General features: G+C 51.4%; 1 protein-coding gene across 1 annotated transcript in view; it reads right to left on the bottom strand.

The window, feature by feature from the left end:
• Positions 1-17,174, bottom strand: part of LOC139580328 (calcium uniporter protein, mitochondrial-like) — a 518,594-nt gene that overhangs the window by 41,845 nt on the left and 459,575 nt on the right. The window contains exon 3 of the mRNA XM_071408881.1: positions 15,698-15,761. Within this exon, the coding sequence (XP_071264982.1) occupies positions 15,698-15,761 (64 nt within the window). The remainder of the gene's footprint in view (positions 1-15,697; positions 15,762-17,174) is intronic.

Genomic DNA, 17,174 nt, shown 5'->3' with positions numbered 1-17,174 from the left:
CGCTAAACCAGACGACGCTAAACCAGACGACGCGAAACCAGACGACGCGAAACCAGACGACGCGAAACCAGACGACGCTAAACCAGACGACGCTAAACCAGACGACGCGAAACCAGACGACGCTAAACCAGACGACGCTAAACCAGACGACGCTAAACCAGACGACGCTAAACCAGACGACGCGAAACCAGACGACGCTAAACCAGACGACGCTAAACCAGACGACGCTAAACCAGACGACGCTAAACCAGACGACGCTAAACCAGACGACCCAGACGACGCTAAACCAGACGACGCTAAACCAGACGACGCTAAACCAGACGACGCTAAACCAGACGACGCTAAACCAGACGACGCTAAACCAGACGACGCTAAACCAGACGACGCTAAACCAGAGGACGCTAAACCAGAGGACGCTAAACCAGACGACGCTAAACCAGACGACGCTAAACCAGACGACGCGAAACCAGACGACGCGAAACCAGACGACGCGAAACCAGAAGACGCGAAACCAGACGACGCTAAACCAGACGACGCTAAACCAGACGACGCTAAACCAGACGACATGACACCAGACGACGCTAAACCAGAGGACGCTAAACCAGAGGACGCTAAACCAGAGGACGCTAAACCAGACGACGCTAAACCAGACGACGCTAAACCAGACGACGCGAAACCAGACGACGCGAAACCAGACGACGCGAAACCAGACGACGCTAAACCAGACGACGCTAAACCAGACGACGCTAAACCAGACGACGCTAAACCAGACGACGCTAAACCAGACGACGCGAAACCAGACGACGCTAAACCAGACGACGCTAAACCAGACGACGCTAAACCAGACGACGCTAAACCAGACGACGCGAAACCAGACGACGCGAAACCAGACGACGCTAAACCAGACGACGCTAAACCAGACGACGCTAAACCAGACGACGCTAAACCAGACGACGCTAAACCAGACGACATGACACCAGACGACGCTAAACCAGACGACGCTAAACCAGAGGACGCTAAACCAGAGGACGCTAAACCAGAGGACGCTAAACCAGACGACGCTAAACCAGACGACGCTAAACCAGACGACGCTAAACCAGACGACGCTAAACCAGACGACGTGACACCAGACGACGCTAAACCAGACGACGCTAAACCAGAGGACGCTAAACCAGAGGACGCTAAACCAGAGGACGCTAAACCAGAGGACGCTAAACCAGACGACGCTAAACCAGACGACGCTAAACCAGACGACGCTAAACCAGACGACGCTAAACCAGACAACACTAAACCAGACGACGCTAAACCAGACGACCCAGACGACGCTAAACCAGACGACGCTAAACCAGACGACGCTAAACCAGACGACGCTAAACCAGACGACATGACACCAGACGACGCTAAACCAGACGACGCTAAACCAGAGGACGCTAAACCAGAGGACGCTAAACCAGAGGACGCTAAACCAGACGACGCTAAACCAGACGACGCTAAACCAGACGACATGACACCAGACGACGCTAAACCAGACGACGCTAAACCAGACGACGCTAAACCAGAGGACGCTAAACCAGAGGACGCTAAACCAGAGGACGCTAAACCAGACGACGCTAAACCAGACGACGCTAAACCAGACGACGCTAAACCAGACGACGCGAAACCAGACGACGCGAAACCAGACGACGCGAAACCAGACGACGCTAAACCAGACGACGCTAAACCAGACGACGCTAAACCAGACGACGCGAAACCAGACGACGCGAAACCAGACGACGCTAAACCAGACGACGCTAAACCAGACGACGCTAAACCAGACGACGCTAAACCAGACGACGCTAAACCAGACGACCCAGACGACGCTAAACCAGACGACGCTAAACCAGACGACGCTAAACCAGACGACGCTAAACCAGACGACGCTAAACCAGACGACATGACACCAGACGACACTAAACCAGAGGACGCTAAACCAGAGGACGCTAAACCAGAGGACGCTAAACCAGACGACGCTAAACCAGACGACGCTAAACCAGACGACGCGAAACCAGACGACGCGAAACCAGAAGACGCGAAACCAGACGACGCTAAACCAGACGACCCAGACGACGCTAAACCAGACGACGCTAAACCAGACGACGCTAAACCAGACGACGCTAAACCAGACGACGCTAAACCAGACGACGCTAAACCAGACGACATGACACCAGACGACACTAAACCAGAGGACGCTAAACCAGAGGACGCTAAACCAGAGGACGCTAAACCAGAGGACGCTAAACCAGACGACGCTAAACCAGACGACGCTAAACCAGACGACATGACACCAGACGACGCTAAACCAGACGACGCTAAACCAGAGGACGCTAAACCAGAGGACGCTAAACCAGAGGACGCTAAACCAGAGGACGCTAAACCAGACGACGCTAAACCAGACGACGCTAAACCAGACGACGCTAAACCAGAGGACGCTAAACCAGACGACGCTAAACCAGACGACGCTAAACCAGACGACGCGAAACCAGACGACGCTAAACCAGACGACGCTAAACCAGACGACGCTAAACCAGACGACGCTAAACCAGACGACGCGAAACCAGACGACGCTAAACCAGACGACGCTAAACCAGACGACGCTAAACCAGACGACGCGAAACCAGACGACGCGAAACCAGACGACGCTAAACCAGACGACGCTAAACCAGACGACGCTAAACCAGACGACGCTAAACCAGACGACCCAGACGACGCTAAACCAGACGACGCTAAACCAGACGACGCTAAACCAGACGACATGACACCAGACGACACTAAACCAGAGGACGCTAAACCAGACGACGCTAAACCAGACGACGCTAAACCAGAGGACGCTAAACCAGAGGACGCTAAACCAGACGACGCTAAACCAGACGACGCGAAACCAGACGACGCGAAACCAGACGACGCTAAACCAGACGACGCTAAACCAGACGACATGACACCAGACGACGCTAAACCAGAGGACGCTAAACCAGAGGACGCTAAACCAGACGACGCTAAACCAGACGACGCTAAACCAGACGACGCGAAACCAGACGACGCGAAACCAGAAGACGCGAAACCAGACGACGCTAAACCAGACGACGCTAAACCAGACGACGCTAAACCAGACGACGCTAAACCAGACGACGCTAAACCAGACGACGCGAAACCAGACGACGCTAAACCAGACGACGCTAAACCAGACGACGCTAAACCAGACGACGCTAAACGAGACGACGCTAAACCAGACGACGCTAAACCAGACGACGCTAAACCAGACGACGCTAAACCAGACGACGCTAAACCAGACGACGCTAAACCAGACGACATGACACCAGACGACGCTAAACCAGACGACGCTAAACCAGACGACGCTAAACCAGACGACGCTAAACCAGACAACGCTAAACCAGACGACGCTAAACCAGACGACATGACACCAGACGACACTAAACCAGAGGACGCTAAACCAGAGGACGCTAAACCAGAGGACGCTAAACCAGACGACGCTAAACCAGACGACGCTAAACCAGACGACGCTAAACCAGACGACGCGAAACCAGACGACGCGAAACCAGAAGACGCGAAACCAGACGACGCTAAACCAGACGACCCAGACGACGCTAAACCAGACGACGCTAAACCAGACGACGCTAAACCAGACGACGCTAAACCAGACGACGCTAAACCAGACGACATGACACCAGACGACACTAAACCAGAGGACGCTAAACCAGAGGACGCTAAACCAGAGGACGCTAAACCAGACGACGCTAAACCAGACGACGCTAAACCAGACGACGCTAAACCAGACGACGCGAAACCAGACGACGCTAAACCAGACGACGCTAAACCAGACGACGCTAAACCAGACGACCCAGACGACGCTAAACCAGACGACGCTAAACCAGACGACGCTAAACCAGACGACGCTAAACCAGACGACGCTAAACCAGACGACGCTAAACCAGACGACGCTAAACGAGACGACGCTAAACCAGACGACGCTAAACCAGACGACGCGAAACCAGACGACGCGAAACCAGAAGACGCGAAACCAGACGACGCTAAACCAGACGACGCTAAACCAGACGACGCTAAACCAGACGACGCTAAACCAGACGACGCTAAACCAGACGACGCGAAACCAGACGACGCTAAACCAGACGACGCTAAACCAGACGACGCTAAACCAGACGACGCGAAACCAGACGACGCTAAACCAGACGACGCTAAACCAGACGACGCTAAACCAGACGACGCTAAACGAGACGACGCTAAACCAGACGACGCTAAACCAGACGACGCTAAACCAGACGACGCTAAACCAGACGACGCTAAACCAGACGACATGACACCAGACGACGCTAAACCAGACGACGCTAAACCAGACGACGCTAAACCAGACGACGCTAAACCAGACGACGCTAAACCAGACGACGCTAAACCAGACGACGCTAAACCAGACGACGCTAAACCAGACGACGCTAAACCAGACGACGCTAAACCAGACGACGCTAAACCAGACGACATGACACCAGACGACGCTAAACCAGACGACGCTAAACCAGAGGACGCTAAACCAGAGGACGCTAAACCAGAGGACGCTAAACCAGAGGACGCTAAACCAGACGACACTAAACCAGACGACGCTAAAACAGACGACGCTAAACCAGACGACGCTAAACCAGACGACGCTAAACCAGACAACACTAAACCAGACGACGCTAAACCAGACGACCCAGACGACGCTAAACCAGACGACGCTAAACCAGACGACGCTAAACCAGACGACGCTAAACCAGACGACGCTAAACCAGACGACGCTAAACCAGACGACGCTAAACCAGACGACATGACACCAGACGACACTAAACCAGAGGACGCTAAACCAGAGGACGCTAAACCAGAGGACGCTAAACCAGAGGACGCTAAACCAGACGACGCTAAACCAGACGACGCTAAACCAGACGACGCTAAACCAGACGACGCTAAACCAGACGACATGACACCAGACGACACTAAACCAGACGACGCTAAACCAGAGGACGCTAAACCAGAGGACGCTAAACCAGACGACGCTAAACCAGACGACGCTAAACCAGACGACGCTAAACCAGACGACGCGAAACCAGACGACGCGAAACCAGACGACGCGAAACCAGACGACGCGAAACCAGACGACGCGAAACCAGACGACGCTAAACCAGACGACGCTAAACCAGACGACGCTAAACCAGACGACGCTAAACCAGACGACCCAGACGACGCTAAACCAGACGACGCTAAACCAGACGACGCTAAACCAGACGACGCTAAACCAGACGACGCTAAACCAGACGACGCTAAACCAGACGACGCTAAACCAGACGACGCTAAACCAGACGACATGACACCAGACGACACTAAACCAGAGGACGCTAAACCAGAGGACGCTAAACCAGAGGACGCTAAACCAGAGGACGCTAAACCAGACGACGCTAAACCAGACGACGCTAAACCAGAGGACGCTAAACCAGACGACGCTAAACCAGACGACGCTAAACCAGACGACGCGAAACCAGACGACGCGAAACCAGACGACGCGAAACCAGACGACGCTAAACCAGACGACGCTAAACCAGACGACGCTAAACCAGACGACGCTAAACCAGACGACGCTAAACCAGACGACGCTAAACCAGACGACGCTAAACCAGACGACGCTAAACCAGACGACACGAAACCAGACGACGCTAAACCAGACGACGCTAAACCAGACGACGCTAAACCAGACGACGCTAAACCAGACGACGCTAAACCAGACGACGCTAAACCAGACGACACTAAACCAGACGACACTAAACCAGACGACGCTAAAACAGACGACGCTAAACCAGACGACGCTAAACCAGACGACGCTAAACCAGACAACACTAAACCAGACGACGCTAAACCAGACGACCCAGACGACGCTAAACCAGACGACGCTAAACCAGACGACGCTAAACCAGACGACGCTAAACCAGACGACGCTAAACCAGACGACGCTAAACCAGACGACGCTAAACCAGACGACATGACACCAGACGACACTAAACCAGAGGACGCTAAACCAGAGGACGCTAAACCAGAGGACGCTAAACCAGAGGACGCTAAACCAGACGACGCTAAACCAGACGACGCTAAACCAGACGACGCTAAACCAGACGACGCTAAACCAGACGACATGACACCAGACGACACTAAACCAGACGACGCTAAACCAGAGGACGCTAAACCAGAGGACGCTAAACCAGACGACGCTAAACCAGACGACGCTAAACCAGACGACGCTAAACCAGACGACGCGAAACCAGACGACGCGAAACCAGACGACGCGAAACCAGACGACGCGAAACCAGACGACGCGAAACCAGACGACGCTAAACCAGACGACGCTAAACCAGACGACGCTAAACCAGACGACGCTAAACCAGACGACCCAGACGACGCTAAACCAGACGACGCTAAACCAGACGACGCTAAACCAGACGACGCTAAACCAGACGACGCTAAACCAGACGACGCTAAACCAGACGACGCTAAACCAGACGACGCTAAACCAGACGACATGACACCAGACGACACTAAACCAGAGGACGCTAAACCAGAGGACGCTAAACCAGAGGACGCTAAACCAGAGGACGCTAAACCAGACGACGCTAAACCAGACGACGCTAAACCAGACGACGCTAAACCAGACGACGCTAAACCAGACGACATGACACCAGACGACACTAAACCAGACGACGCTAAACCAGAGGACGCTAAACCAGAGGACGCTAAACCAGAGGACGCTAAACCAGACGACGCTAAACCAGAGGACGCTAAACCAGACGACGCTAAACCAGACGACGCGAAACCAGACGACGCGAAACCAGACGACGCGAAACCAGACGACGCGAAACCAGACGACGCGAAACCAGACGACGCTAAACCAGACGACGCTAAACCAGACGACGCTAAACCAGACGACGCTAAACCAGACGACGCTAAACCAGACGACGCTAAACCAGACGACGCGAAACCAGACGACGCTAAACCAGACGACGCTAAACCAGACGACGCTAAACCAGACGACGCTAAACCAGACGACGCTAAACCAGACGACGCTAAACCAGACGACGCTAAACCCGACGACGCTAAACCAGACGACGCTAAACCAGACGACGCTAAACCAGACGACGCTAAACCAGACGACGCTAAACCAGACGACTCTAAACCAGACAACATGACACCAGACGACGCTAAACCAGACGACGCTAAACCAGACGACGCTAAACCAGACGACGCTAAACCAGACGACGCTAAACCAGACGACGCTAAACCAGACGACGCTAAACCAGACGACGCTAAACCAGACGACGCTAAACCAGACGACGCTAAACCAGACGACGCGAAACCAGACGACGCGAAACCAGACGACGCGAAACCAGAAGACGCGAAACCAGACGACGCTAAACCAGACGACGCTAAACCAGACGACGCTAAACCAGACGACGCTAAACCAGACGACGCTAAACCAGACGACGCTAAACCAGACGACGCTAAACCAGACGACGCTAAACCAGACGACACGAAACCAGACGACGCGAAACCAGACGACGCTAAACCAGACGACGCTAAACCAGACGACGCTAAACCAGACGACGCTAAACCAGACGACGCTAAACCAGACGACGCTAAACCAGACGACGCTAAACCAGACGACGCTAAACCAGACGACACTAAACGAGACGACGCTAAACCAGACGACGCTAAACCAGACGACGCTAAACCAGACGACGCTAAACCAGACGACGCTAAACCAGACGACGCTAAACCAGACAACGCTAAACCAGACGACGCTAAACCAGACGACCCAGACGACGCTAAACCAGACGACGCTAAACCAGACGACGCTAAACCAGACGACGCTAAACCAGACGACGCTAAACCAGACGACGCTAAACCAGACGACGCTAAACCAGACGACGCTAAACCAGACGACGCTAAACCAGACGACATGACACCAGACGACGCTAAACCAGACGACGCTAAACCAGACGACGCTAAACCAGACGACGCTAAACCAGACGACGCTAAACCAGACGACGCTAAACCAGACGACGCTAAACCAGACGACGCTAAACCAGACGACGCTAAACCAGACGACGCTAAACCAGACGACGCTAAACCAGACGACGCTAAACCAGACGACGCTAAACCAGACGACACTAAACCAGACGACGCTAAACCAGACGACTCTAAACCAGACAACATGACACCAGACGATGCTAAACCAGACGACGCTAAACCAGACGACGCTAAACCAGACGACGCTAAACCAGACGACGCTAAACCAGACGACACTAAACCAGACGACACTAAACCAGACGACACTAAACCAGACAACACTAAACCAGACAACATGACACCAGACGACACTAAACCAGACAACATGACACCAGACGACGCTAAACCAGACGACGCTAAACCAGACGACGCTAAACCAGACGACACTTAACCAGACGACACTAAACCAGACAACATGAGACCAGACGACACTAAACCAGACGACGCTAAACCAGACGACGCTAAACCAGACGACGCTAAACCAGACGACGCTAAACCAGACGACGCTAAACCAGACGACGCTAAACCAGACGACGCTAAACCAGACGACGCTAAACCAGACGACACTAAACCAGACAACATGACACCAGACGACGCTAAACCAGACGACGCTAAACCAGACGACGCTAAACCAGACGACGCTAAACCAGACGACGCTAAACCAGACGACGCTAAACCAGACGACGCTTAACCAGACGACGCTAAACCAGACGACGCTAAACCAGACGACGCTAAACCAGACGACGCTAAACCAGACGACGCTAAACCAGACGACGCTAAACCAGACGACGCTTAACCAGACGACACTAAACCAGACAACATGAGACCAGACGACACTAAACCAGACGACGCTAAACCAGACGACGCTAAACCAGACGACGCTAAACCAGACGACGCTAAACCAGACGACGCTAAACCAGATGACGCTAAACCAGACGACGCTAAACCAGACGACGCTAAACCAGACGACGCTAAACCAGACGACGCTAAACCAGACGACGCTAAACCAGACGACGCTAAACCAGACGACGCTAAACCAGACGACGCTAAACCAGACGACGCTAAACCAGACGACGCTAAACCAGACGACGCTAAACCAGACGACGCTAAACCAGACAACGCTAAACCAGACAACATGAGACCAGACGACACTAAACCAGACGACGCTAAACCAGACGACGCTAAACCAGACGACGCTAAACCAGACGACGCTAAACCAGACGACGCTAAACCAGACGACGCTAAACCAGACGACGCTAAACCAGACGACGCGAAACCAGACGACGCTAAACCAGACGACGCTAAACCAGACGACGCGAAACCAGACGACGCTAAACCAGACGACGCTAAACCAGACGACGCTAAACCAGACGACGCTAAACCAGACGACGCTAAACCAGACGACGCTAAACCAGACGACGCTAAACCCGACGACGCTAAACCAGACGACGCTAAACCAGACGACGCTAAACCAGACGACGCTAAACCAGACGACGCTAAACCAGACGACTCTAAACCAGACAACATGACACCAGACGACGCTAAACCAGACGACGCTAAACCAGACGACGCTAAACCAGACGACGCTAAACCAGACGACGCTAAACCAGACGACGCTAAACCAGACGACGCTAAACCAGACGACGCTAAACCAGACGACGCTAAACCAGACGACGCTAAACCAGACGACGCGAAACCAGACGACGCGAAACCAGACGACGCGAAACCAGAAGACGCGAAACCAGACGACGCTAAACCAGACGACGCTAAACCAGACGACGCTAAACCAGACGACGCTAAACCAGACGACGCTAAACCAGACGACGCTAAACCAGACGACGCTAAACCAGACGACGCTAAACCAGACGACACGAAACCAGACGACGCGAAACCAGACGACGCTAAACCAGACGACGCTAAACCAGACGACGCTAAACCAGACGACGCTAAACCAGACGACGCTAAACCAGACGACGCTAAACCAGACGACGCTAAACCAGACGACGCTAAACCAGACGACACTAAACGAGACGACGCTAAACCAGACGACGCTAAACCAGACGACGCTAAACCAGACGACGCTAAACCAGACGACGCTAAACCAGACGACGCTAAACCAGACAACGCTAAACCAGACGACGCTAAACCAGACGACCCAGACGACGCTAAACCAGACGACGCTAAACCAGACGACGCTAAACCAGACGACGCTAAACCAGACGACGCTAAACCAGACGACGCTAAACCAGACGACGCTAAACCAGACGACGCTAAACCAGACGACGCTAAACCAGACGACATGACACCAGACGACGCTAAACCAGACGACGCTAAACCAGACGACGCTAAACCAGACGACGCTAAACCAGACGACGCTAAACCAGACGACGCTAAACCAGACGACGCTAAACCAGACGACGCTAAACCAGACGACGCTAAACCAGACGACGCTGAAACCAGACGACGCTAAACCAGACGACGCTAAACCAGACGACGCTAAACCAGACGACACTAAACCAGACGACGCTAAACCAGACGACTCTAAACCAGACAACATGACACCAGACGATGCTAAACCAGACGACGCTAAACCAGACGACGCTAAACCAGACGACGCTAAACCAGACGACGCTAAACCAGACGACACTAAACCAGACGACACTAAACCAGACGACACTAAACCAGACAACACTAAACCAGACAACATGACACCAGACGACACTAAACCAGACAACATGACACCAGACGACGCTAAACCAGACGACGCTAAACCAGACGACGCTAAACCAGACGACACTTAACCAGACGACACTAAACCAGACAACATGAGACCAGACGACACTAAACCAGACGACGCTAAACCAGACGACGCTAAACCAGACGACGCTAAACCAGACGACGCTAAACCAGACGACGCTAAACCAGACGACGCTAAACCAGACGACGCTAAACCAGACGACGCTAAACCAGACGACACTAAACCAGACAACATGACACCAGACGACGCTAAACCAGACGACGCTAAACCAGACGACGCTAAACCAGACGACGCTAAACCAGACGACGCTAAACCAGACGACGCTAAACCAGACGACGCTTAACCAGACGACGCTAAACCAGACGACGCTAAACCAGACGACGCTAAACCAGACGACGCTAAACCAGACGACGCTAAACCAGACGACGCTAAACCAGACGACGCTTAACCAGACGACACTAAACCAGACAACATGAGACCAGACGACACTAAACCAGACGACGCTAAACCAGACGACGCTAAACCAGACGACGCTAAACCAGACGACGCTAAACCAGACGACGCTAAACCAGATGACGCTAAACCAGACGACGCTAAACCAGACGACGCTAAACCAGACGACGCTAAACCAGACGACGCTAAACCAGACGACGCTAAACCAGACGACGCTAAACCAGACGACGCTAAACCAGACGACGCTAAACCAGACGACGCTAAACCAGACGACGCTAAACCAGACGACGCTAAACCAGACGACGCTAAACCAGACAACGCTAAACCAGACAACATGAGACCAGACGACACTAAACCAGACGACGCTAAACCAGACGACGCTAAACCAGACGACGCTAAACCAGACGACGCTAAACCAGACGACGCTAAACCAGACGACGCTAAACCAGACGACGCTAAACCAGACGACGCTAAACCAGACGACGCTAAACCAGACGACGCTAAACCAGACGACGCTAAACCAGACGACGCTAAACCAGACGACGCTAAACCAGACGACGCTAAACCAGACAACATGAGACCAGACGACACTAAACCAGACGACGCTAAACCAGACGACGCTAAACCAGACGACGCTAAACCAGACGACGCTAAACCAGACGACGCTAAACCAGACGACGCTAAACCAGACGACGCTAAACCAGGTGGTATGAGTCCCTAGTTTTAGGTGGTATGAGTCCCTTAGTATGAGGTGGTATGAGTCCCTTAGTATGAGGTGGTATGAGTCCCTAGTATGAGGTGGTATGAGTCCCTAGTATGAGGTGGTATGAGTCCCTAGTATGAGGTGGTATGAGTCCTTAGTATGAGGTGGTATGAGTCCCTAGTATGAGGTGGTATGAGTCCTTAGTATGAGGTGGTATGAGTCCCTAGTATGAGGTGGTATGAGTCCCTAGTTTTAGGTGGTATGAGTCCCTAGTATGAGGTGGTATGAGTCCCTTAGTATGAGGTGGTATGAGTCCTTAGTATGAGGTGGTATGAGTCCCTTAGTTTAAGATAGTATGAGTCCTTAGTATGAGTTCCTTAGTATGATGTGGTATGAGTCCCTTAGTATGAGTCCCTTAGTATGAGGTGGTATGAGTCCCTAGTATGAGTCCTTAGTATGAGTTCCTTAGTATGATGTGGTATGAGTCCCTTAGTATGAGTCCTTTAGTATGAGGTGGTATGAGTCCTTAGTATGAGGTGGTATGAGTCCCTTAGTTTAAGATGGTATGAGTCCTTAGTATGAGTCCCTTAGTATGAGGTGGTATGAGTCCTTAGTATGAGGTGGTATGAGTCCCTTAGTTTAAGATGGTATGAGTCCTTAGTATGAGTTCCTTAGTATGATGTGGTATGAGTCCCTAGTATGAGTCCTTTAGTATGAGGTGGTATGAGTCCTTAGTATGAGGTGGTATGAGTCCCTAGTATGAGGTGGTATGAGTCCCTAGTATGAGGTGGTATGAGTCCCTAGTATGAGGTGGTATGAGTCCCTAGTATGAGGTGGTATGAGTCCTTAGTATGAGGTGGTATGAGTCCCTAGTATGAGGTGGTATGAGTCCCTAGTTTTAGGTGGTATGAGTCCCTAGTATGAGGTGGTATGAGTCCCTTAGTATGAGGTGGTATGAGTCCTTAGTATGAGGTGGTATGAGTCCCTTAGTTTAAGATAGTATGAGTCCTTAGTATGAGTTCCTTAGTATGATGTGGTATGAGTCCCTTAGTATGAGTCCCTTAGTATGAGGTGGTATGAGTCCCTAGTATGAGTCCTTAGTATGAGTTCCTTAGTATGATGTGGTATGAGTCCCTTAGTATGAGTCCCTAGTATGAGTCCTTTAGTATGAGGTGGTATGAGTCCTTAGTATGAGGTGGTATGAGTCCCTTAGTTTAAGATGGTATGAGTCCTTAGTATGAGTCCTTTAGTATGAGGTGGTATGAGTCCCTTAGTATGAGGTGGTATGAGTCCCTTAGTTTAAGATGGTATGAGTCCTTAGTATGAGTTCCTTAGTATGATGTGGTATGAGTCCCTAGTATGAGTCCTTTAGTATGAGGTGGTATGAGTCCTTAGTATGAGGTGGTATGAGTCCCTTAGTTTAAGATGGTATGAGTCCTTAGTATGAGTCCTTTAGTATGAGGTGGTATGAGTCCCTTAGTATGAGTCCATTAGTATATGAGGTGGTACGAGTCCCCGCTTGTATGCATGTGGCTCTCCCTGCTGCCATGTGCCTGTCTCCCTGTCTGTACTTCCCTTTCATGGTGCGATAATGGCTAAGCTATTAAAATCCACTTCTGCTCTGACCGCAATCAACATTCAATTCTGACTGCAATTCTCTCTCTCTCCCTCCCTCCTTCTCTCCCTCCTTCTCTCCCTCCTTCTCTCCCTCCCTCCCTCCCTCCCCTGTCAGTTATCCACAAAACAGATGCCAGCTTCTCCTTCACAATGACTGCTGTCTGATGGCTGAGAGAGAGAGAGAGACTACTGTGCTCTTAGCTCCAAACTAGTGTCTGTCTCTCCAGAGCTGACAGAGAAGGTGTCTGGGGCTGACAGAGAAGGTGTCTTAGCACAAAGGAGGCCTGACTCTCTACCCCTCTCTACCTTTGACTGAAGGCCTGACGCTCTACCCCTCTATACCTTTGACTAGAGGCCTGACACTCTACTCCTCTCTACCTTTGACTGGAGGCCTGACGCTCTACCCCTCTCTACCTTTGACTAGAGGCCTGACACTCTACCCCTCTCTACCTTTGACTAGAGGCCTGACTCTCTACCCCTCTCTACCTTTGACTAGAGGCCTGACACTCTACCCCTCTCTACCTTTGACTAGAGGCCTGACACTCTACCCCTCTCTACCTTTGACTAGAGGCCTGACGTTCTACTCCTCTCTACCTTTGACTAGAGGCCTGACGCTCTACCCCTCTATACCTTTGACTAGAGGCCTGACACTCTACTCCTCTCTACCTTTGACTAGAGGCCTGACGCTCTACCCCTCTATACCTTTGACTGGAGGCCTGACGCTCTACTCCTCTCTACCTTTGACTAGAGGCCTGACGCTCTACCCCTCTATACCTTTGACTAGAGGCCTGACACTCTACTCCTCTCTACCTTTGACTGGAGGCCTGACGCTCTACCCCTCTCTACCTTTGACTGGAGGCCTGACGCTCTACCCCTCTATACCTTTGACTAGAGGCCTGACACTCTACTCCTCTCTACCTTTGACTGGAGGCCTGACGCTCTACCCCTCTCTACCTTTGACTGAAGGCCTGACGTTCTACCCCTCTCTACCTTTGACTAGAGGCCTGACGCTCTACCCCTCTCTACCTTTGACTAGAGGCCTGACACTCTACCCCTCTCTACCTTTGACTAGAGGCCTGACGCTCTACCCCTCTCTACCTTTGACTAGAGGCCTGACGCTCTACTCCTCTCTACCTTTCAGTGGAGGCCTGACACTCTACCCCTCTCTACCTTTGACTGGAGGCCTGACGCTCTACTCCTCTCTACCTTTGACTAGAGGCCTGACGCTCTACCCCTCTCTACCTTTGACTGGAGGCATGACGCTCTACCCCTCTCTACCTTTGACTGGAGGCCTGATGCTCTACCCCTCTCTACCTTTGACTGGAGGCCTGACGCTCTACCCCTCTCTACCTTTGACTGGAGGCCTGACACTCTACCCCTCTCTACCTTTGACCGGAGGCCTGACGCTCTACCCCTCTCTACCTTTGACCGGAGGCCTGACGCTCTACTCCTCTCTACCTTTGACTAGAGGCCTGACGCTCTACCCCTCTCTACCTTTGACCGGAGGCCTGACGCTCTACTCCTCTCTACCTTTGACTGGAGGCCTGACACTCTACCCCTCTCTACCTTTGACTGGAGGCCTGACGCTCTACCCCTCTCTACCTTTGACTGGAGGCCTGACGCTCTACCCCTCTCTACCTTTGACTGGAGGCCTGACGCTCTACTCCTCTCTACCTTTGACTAGAGGCCTGACGCTCTACCCCTCTCTACCTTTGACTGGAGGCCTGACACTCTACCCCTCTCTACCTTTGACCGGAGGCCTGACACTCTACCCCTCTCTACCTTTGACCGGAGGCCTGACGCTCTACTCCTCTCTACCTTTGACTAGAGGCCTGACGCTCTACTCCTCTCTACCTTTGAGTGGAGGCCGGAGAACTGACGTTCTACCCCAGTCGAACTGAGCACCAACTCAAAGTTCCACATTGACACCTCTTGCTGACTGAAAAATATATTACGACACAGCTGTCAGCACCACACCACATTAACCAGACGGTGGTTAGTAAAACACTCACCTTCTGGAGTGGCGGAGGAACACAGCAGCCTCTGGCTATGCCACGAGGGGTCACCCCTCCAACCCTGGAGAGAGAGAGAGAGAGAGAGAGAGCTTTGGCAATATGTACACTGTTACGTCATGCCAATAAAGCAAATTGAATTGAAAAATTGAGAGAGAGGGAGAGAGCGATGGAGGGAAGGACGGAGAGAGAGAGAGAGAGAGAGAGAGAGAGAGAGAGAGAGAGAGAGAGAGAGAGAGAGAGAGAGAGTATGAATAGAGTATTATACTTCAAATAAATATAAACGCAACAATTTCCGATTTCAAAGATTTTACAGAGTTACAGTTCATATGAGGAAATCAGTCAATTTAAATAAATAAATTAAGGCCCTAATCTATGGATTTCACATGGACTGGGAATACAGATATGTATCTGTTGGTCACAGATACCTTAAAAAAGAAATGGGCCTCACAATGGGCCTCAGGATCTCATTATAGTATCTCTGTATATTCAAATGACCATAGATAAAATGCAGTTGTGTTCGTTATCCTTAGCTTATGCCTGTCCATACCATAACCCCACCGCCACCATGGGGCTTGCTAATGCAAACCGCTCACCCACACGACGCCATACACATGATCTGTGGTTGTGAGGCCGGTTGGATGTACTGACAACTTCTCTACAATGACGTTGAAGGCGGCTTATGGTAGAGAAATGAACAATACATTCTCTGACAACAGCCCTGAGACGGTTTCTGACAGTTTGTGCAGAAATTCATATTTTCATCAGCTGTCCTGGTGGCTGGTCTCAGATGATCCCGCAGGTGAAGAAGAAGAATGTGGAGATCCTGGGCTGGCGTGGTTACATGACGTCTCTAAACCGATGTTAGAGGCGGCTTATGGTAGAGAAATGAAAATTCAATTATCTGGCAACAGCTCTGGTGGACTTTTCCTGCAGTCAGCATGCCAATTGCATGCTCCCTCAAAAGTTGAGACATCTGTGGCATTGTGTTGTGTAAAGAAAATGCACATTTTAGAGTGGACTTGTATTGCCCCCAGCACAAGGTGCACCTGTGTAATGATCATGCTGTTTAATAAGCTTCTTGATATGCCACACCTATCAGGTGGATGGATTGTCTTGGGAAAAGGAGAAATGTTCACTAACAGGGATATAAACAAAATTTGTGCACAATATTTTAGAGATAAAAAGCTTTTTTGAGCGTATGGAACATTCCTGGTATCTTTTATTTTAACATATGAAACATGTTGCGTTTATATTTTTGTTCAGTGTCTATTGTATGTTGAAATAAACAGAATCCATGACAACCACTTGATAAATAGAAATTCACCCTCTACATATTACGGTGCATTCAGGAAGTATTCCCACTTTTTCCACGTTTTGTTTTTGTTTGTTATTCTAAAATGGATTAAAGGTGGTTGTAATTTATTAAAAATCAAAAACAGAAATAGCTTAATTACATGATTATTCAGACCTTTAG

Source organism: Salvelinus alpinus, chromosome 7, assembly GCF_045679555.1.
Source record: "Salvelinus alpinus chromosome 7, SLU_Salpinus.1, whole genome shotgun sequence".
In the NCBI taxonomy this organism is placed as follows: domain Eukaryota; kingdom Metazoa; phylum Chordata; class Actinopteri; order Salmoniformes; family Salmonidae; genus Salvelinus; species Salvelinus alpinus.
The sequence above is the reverse complement of the archived record's forward strand: the minus strand, read 5'-3'. Positions and strand labels throughout refer to the sequence as shown.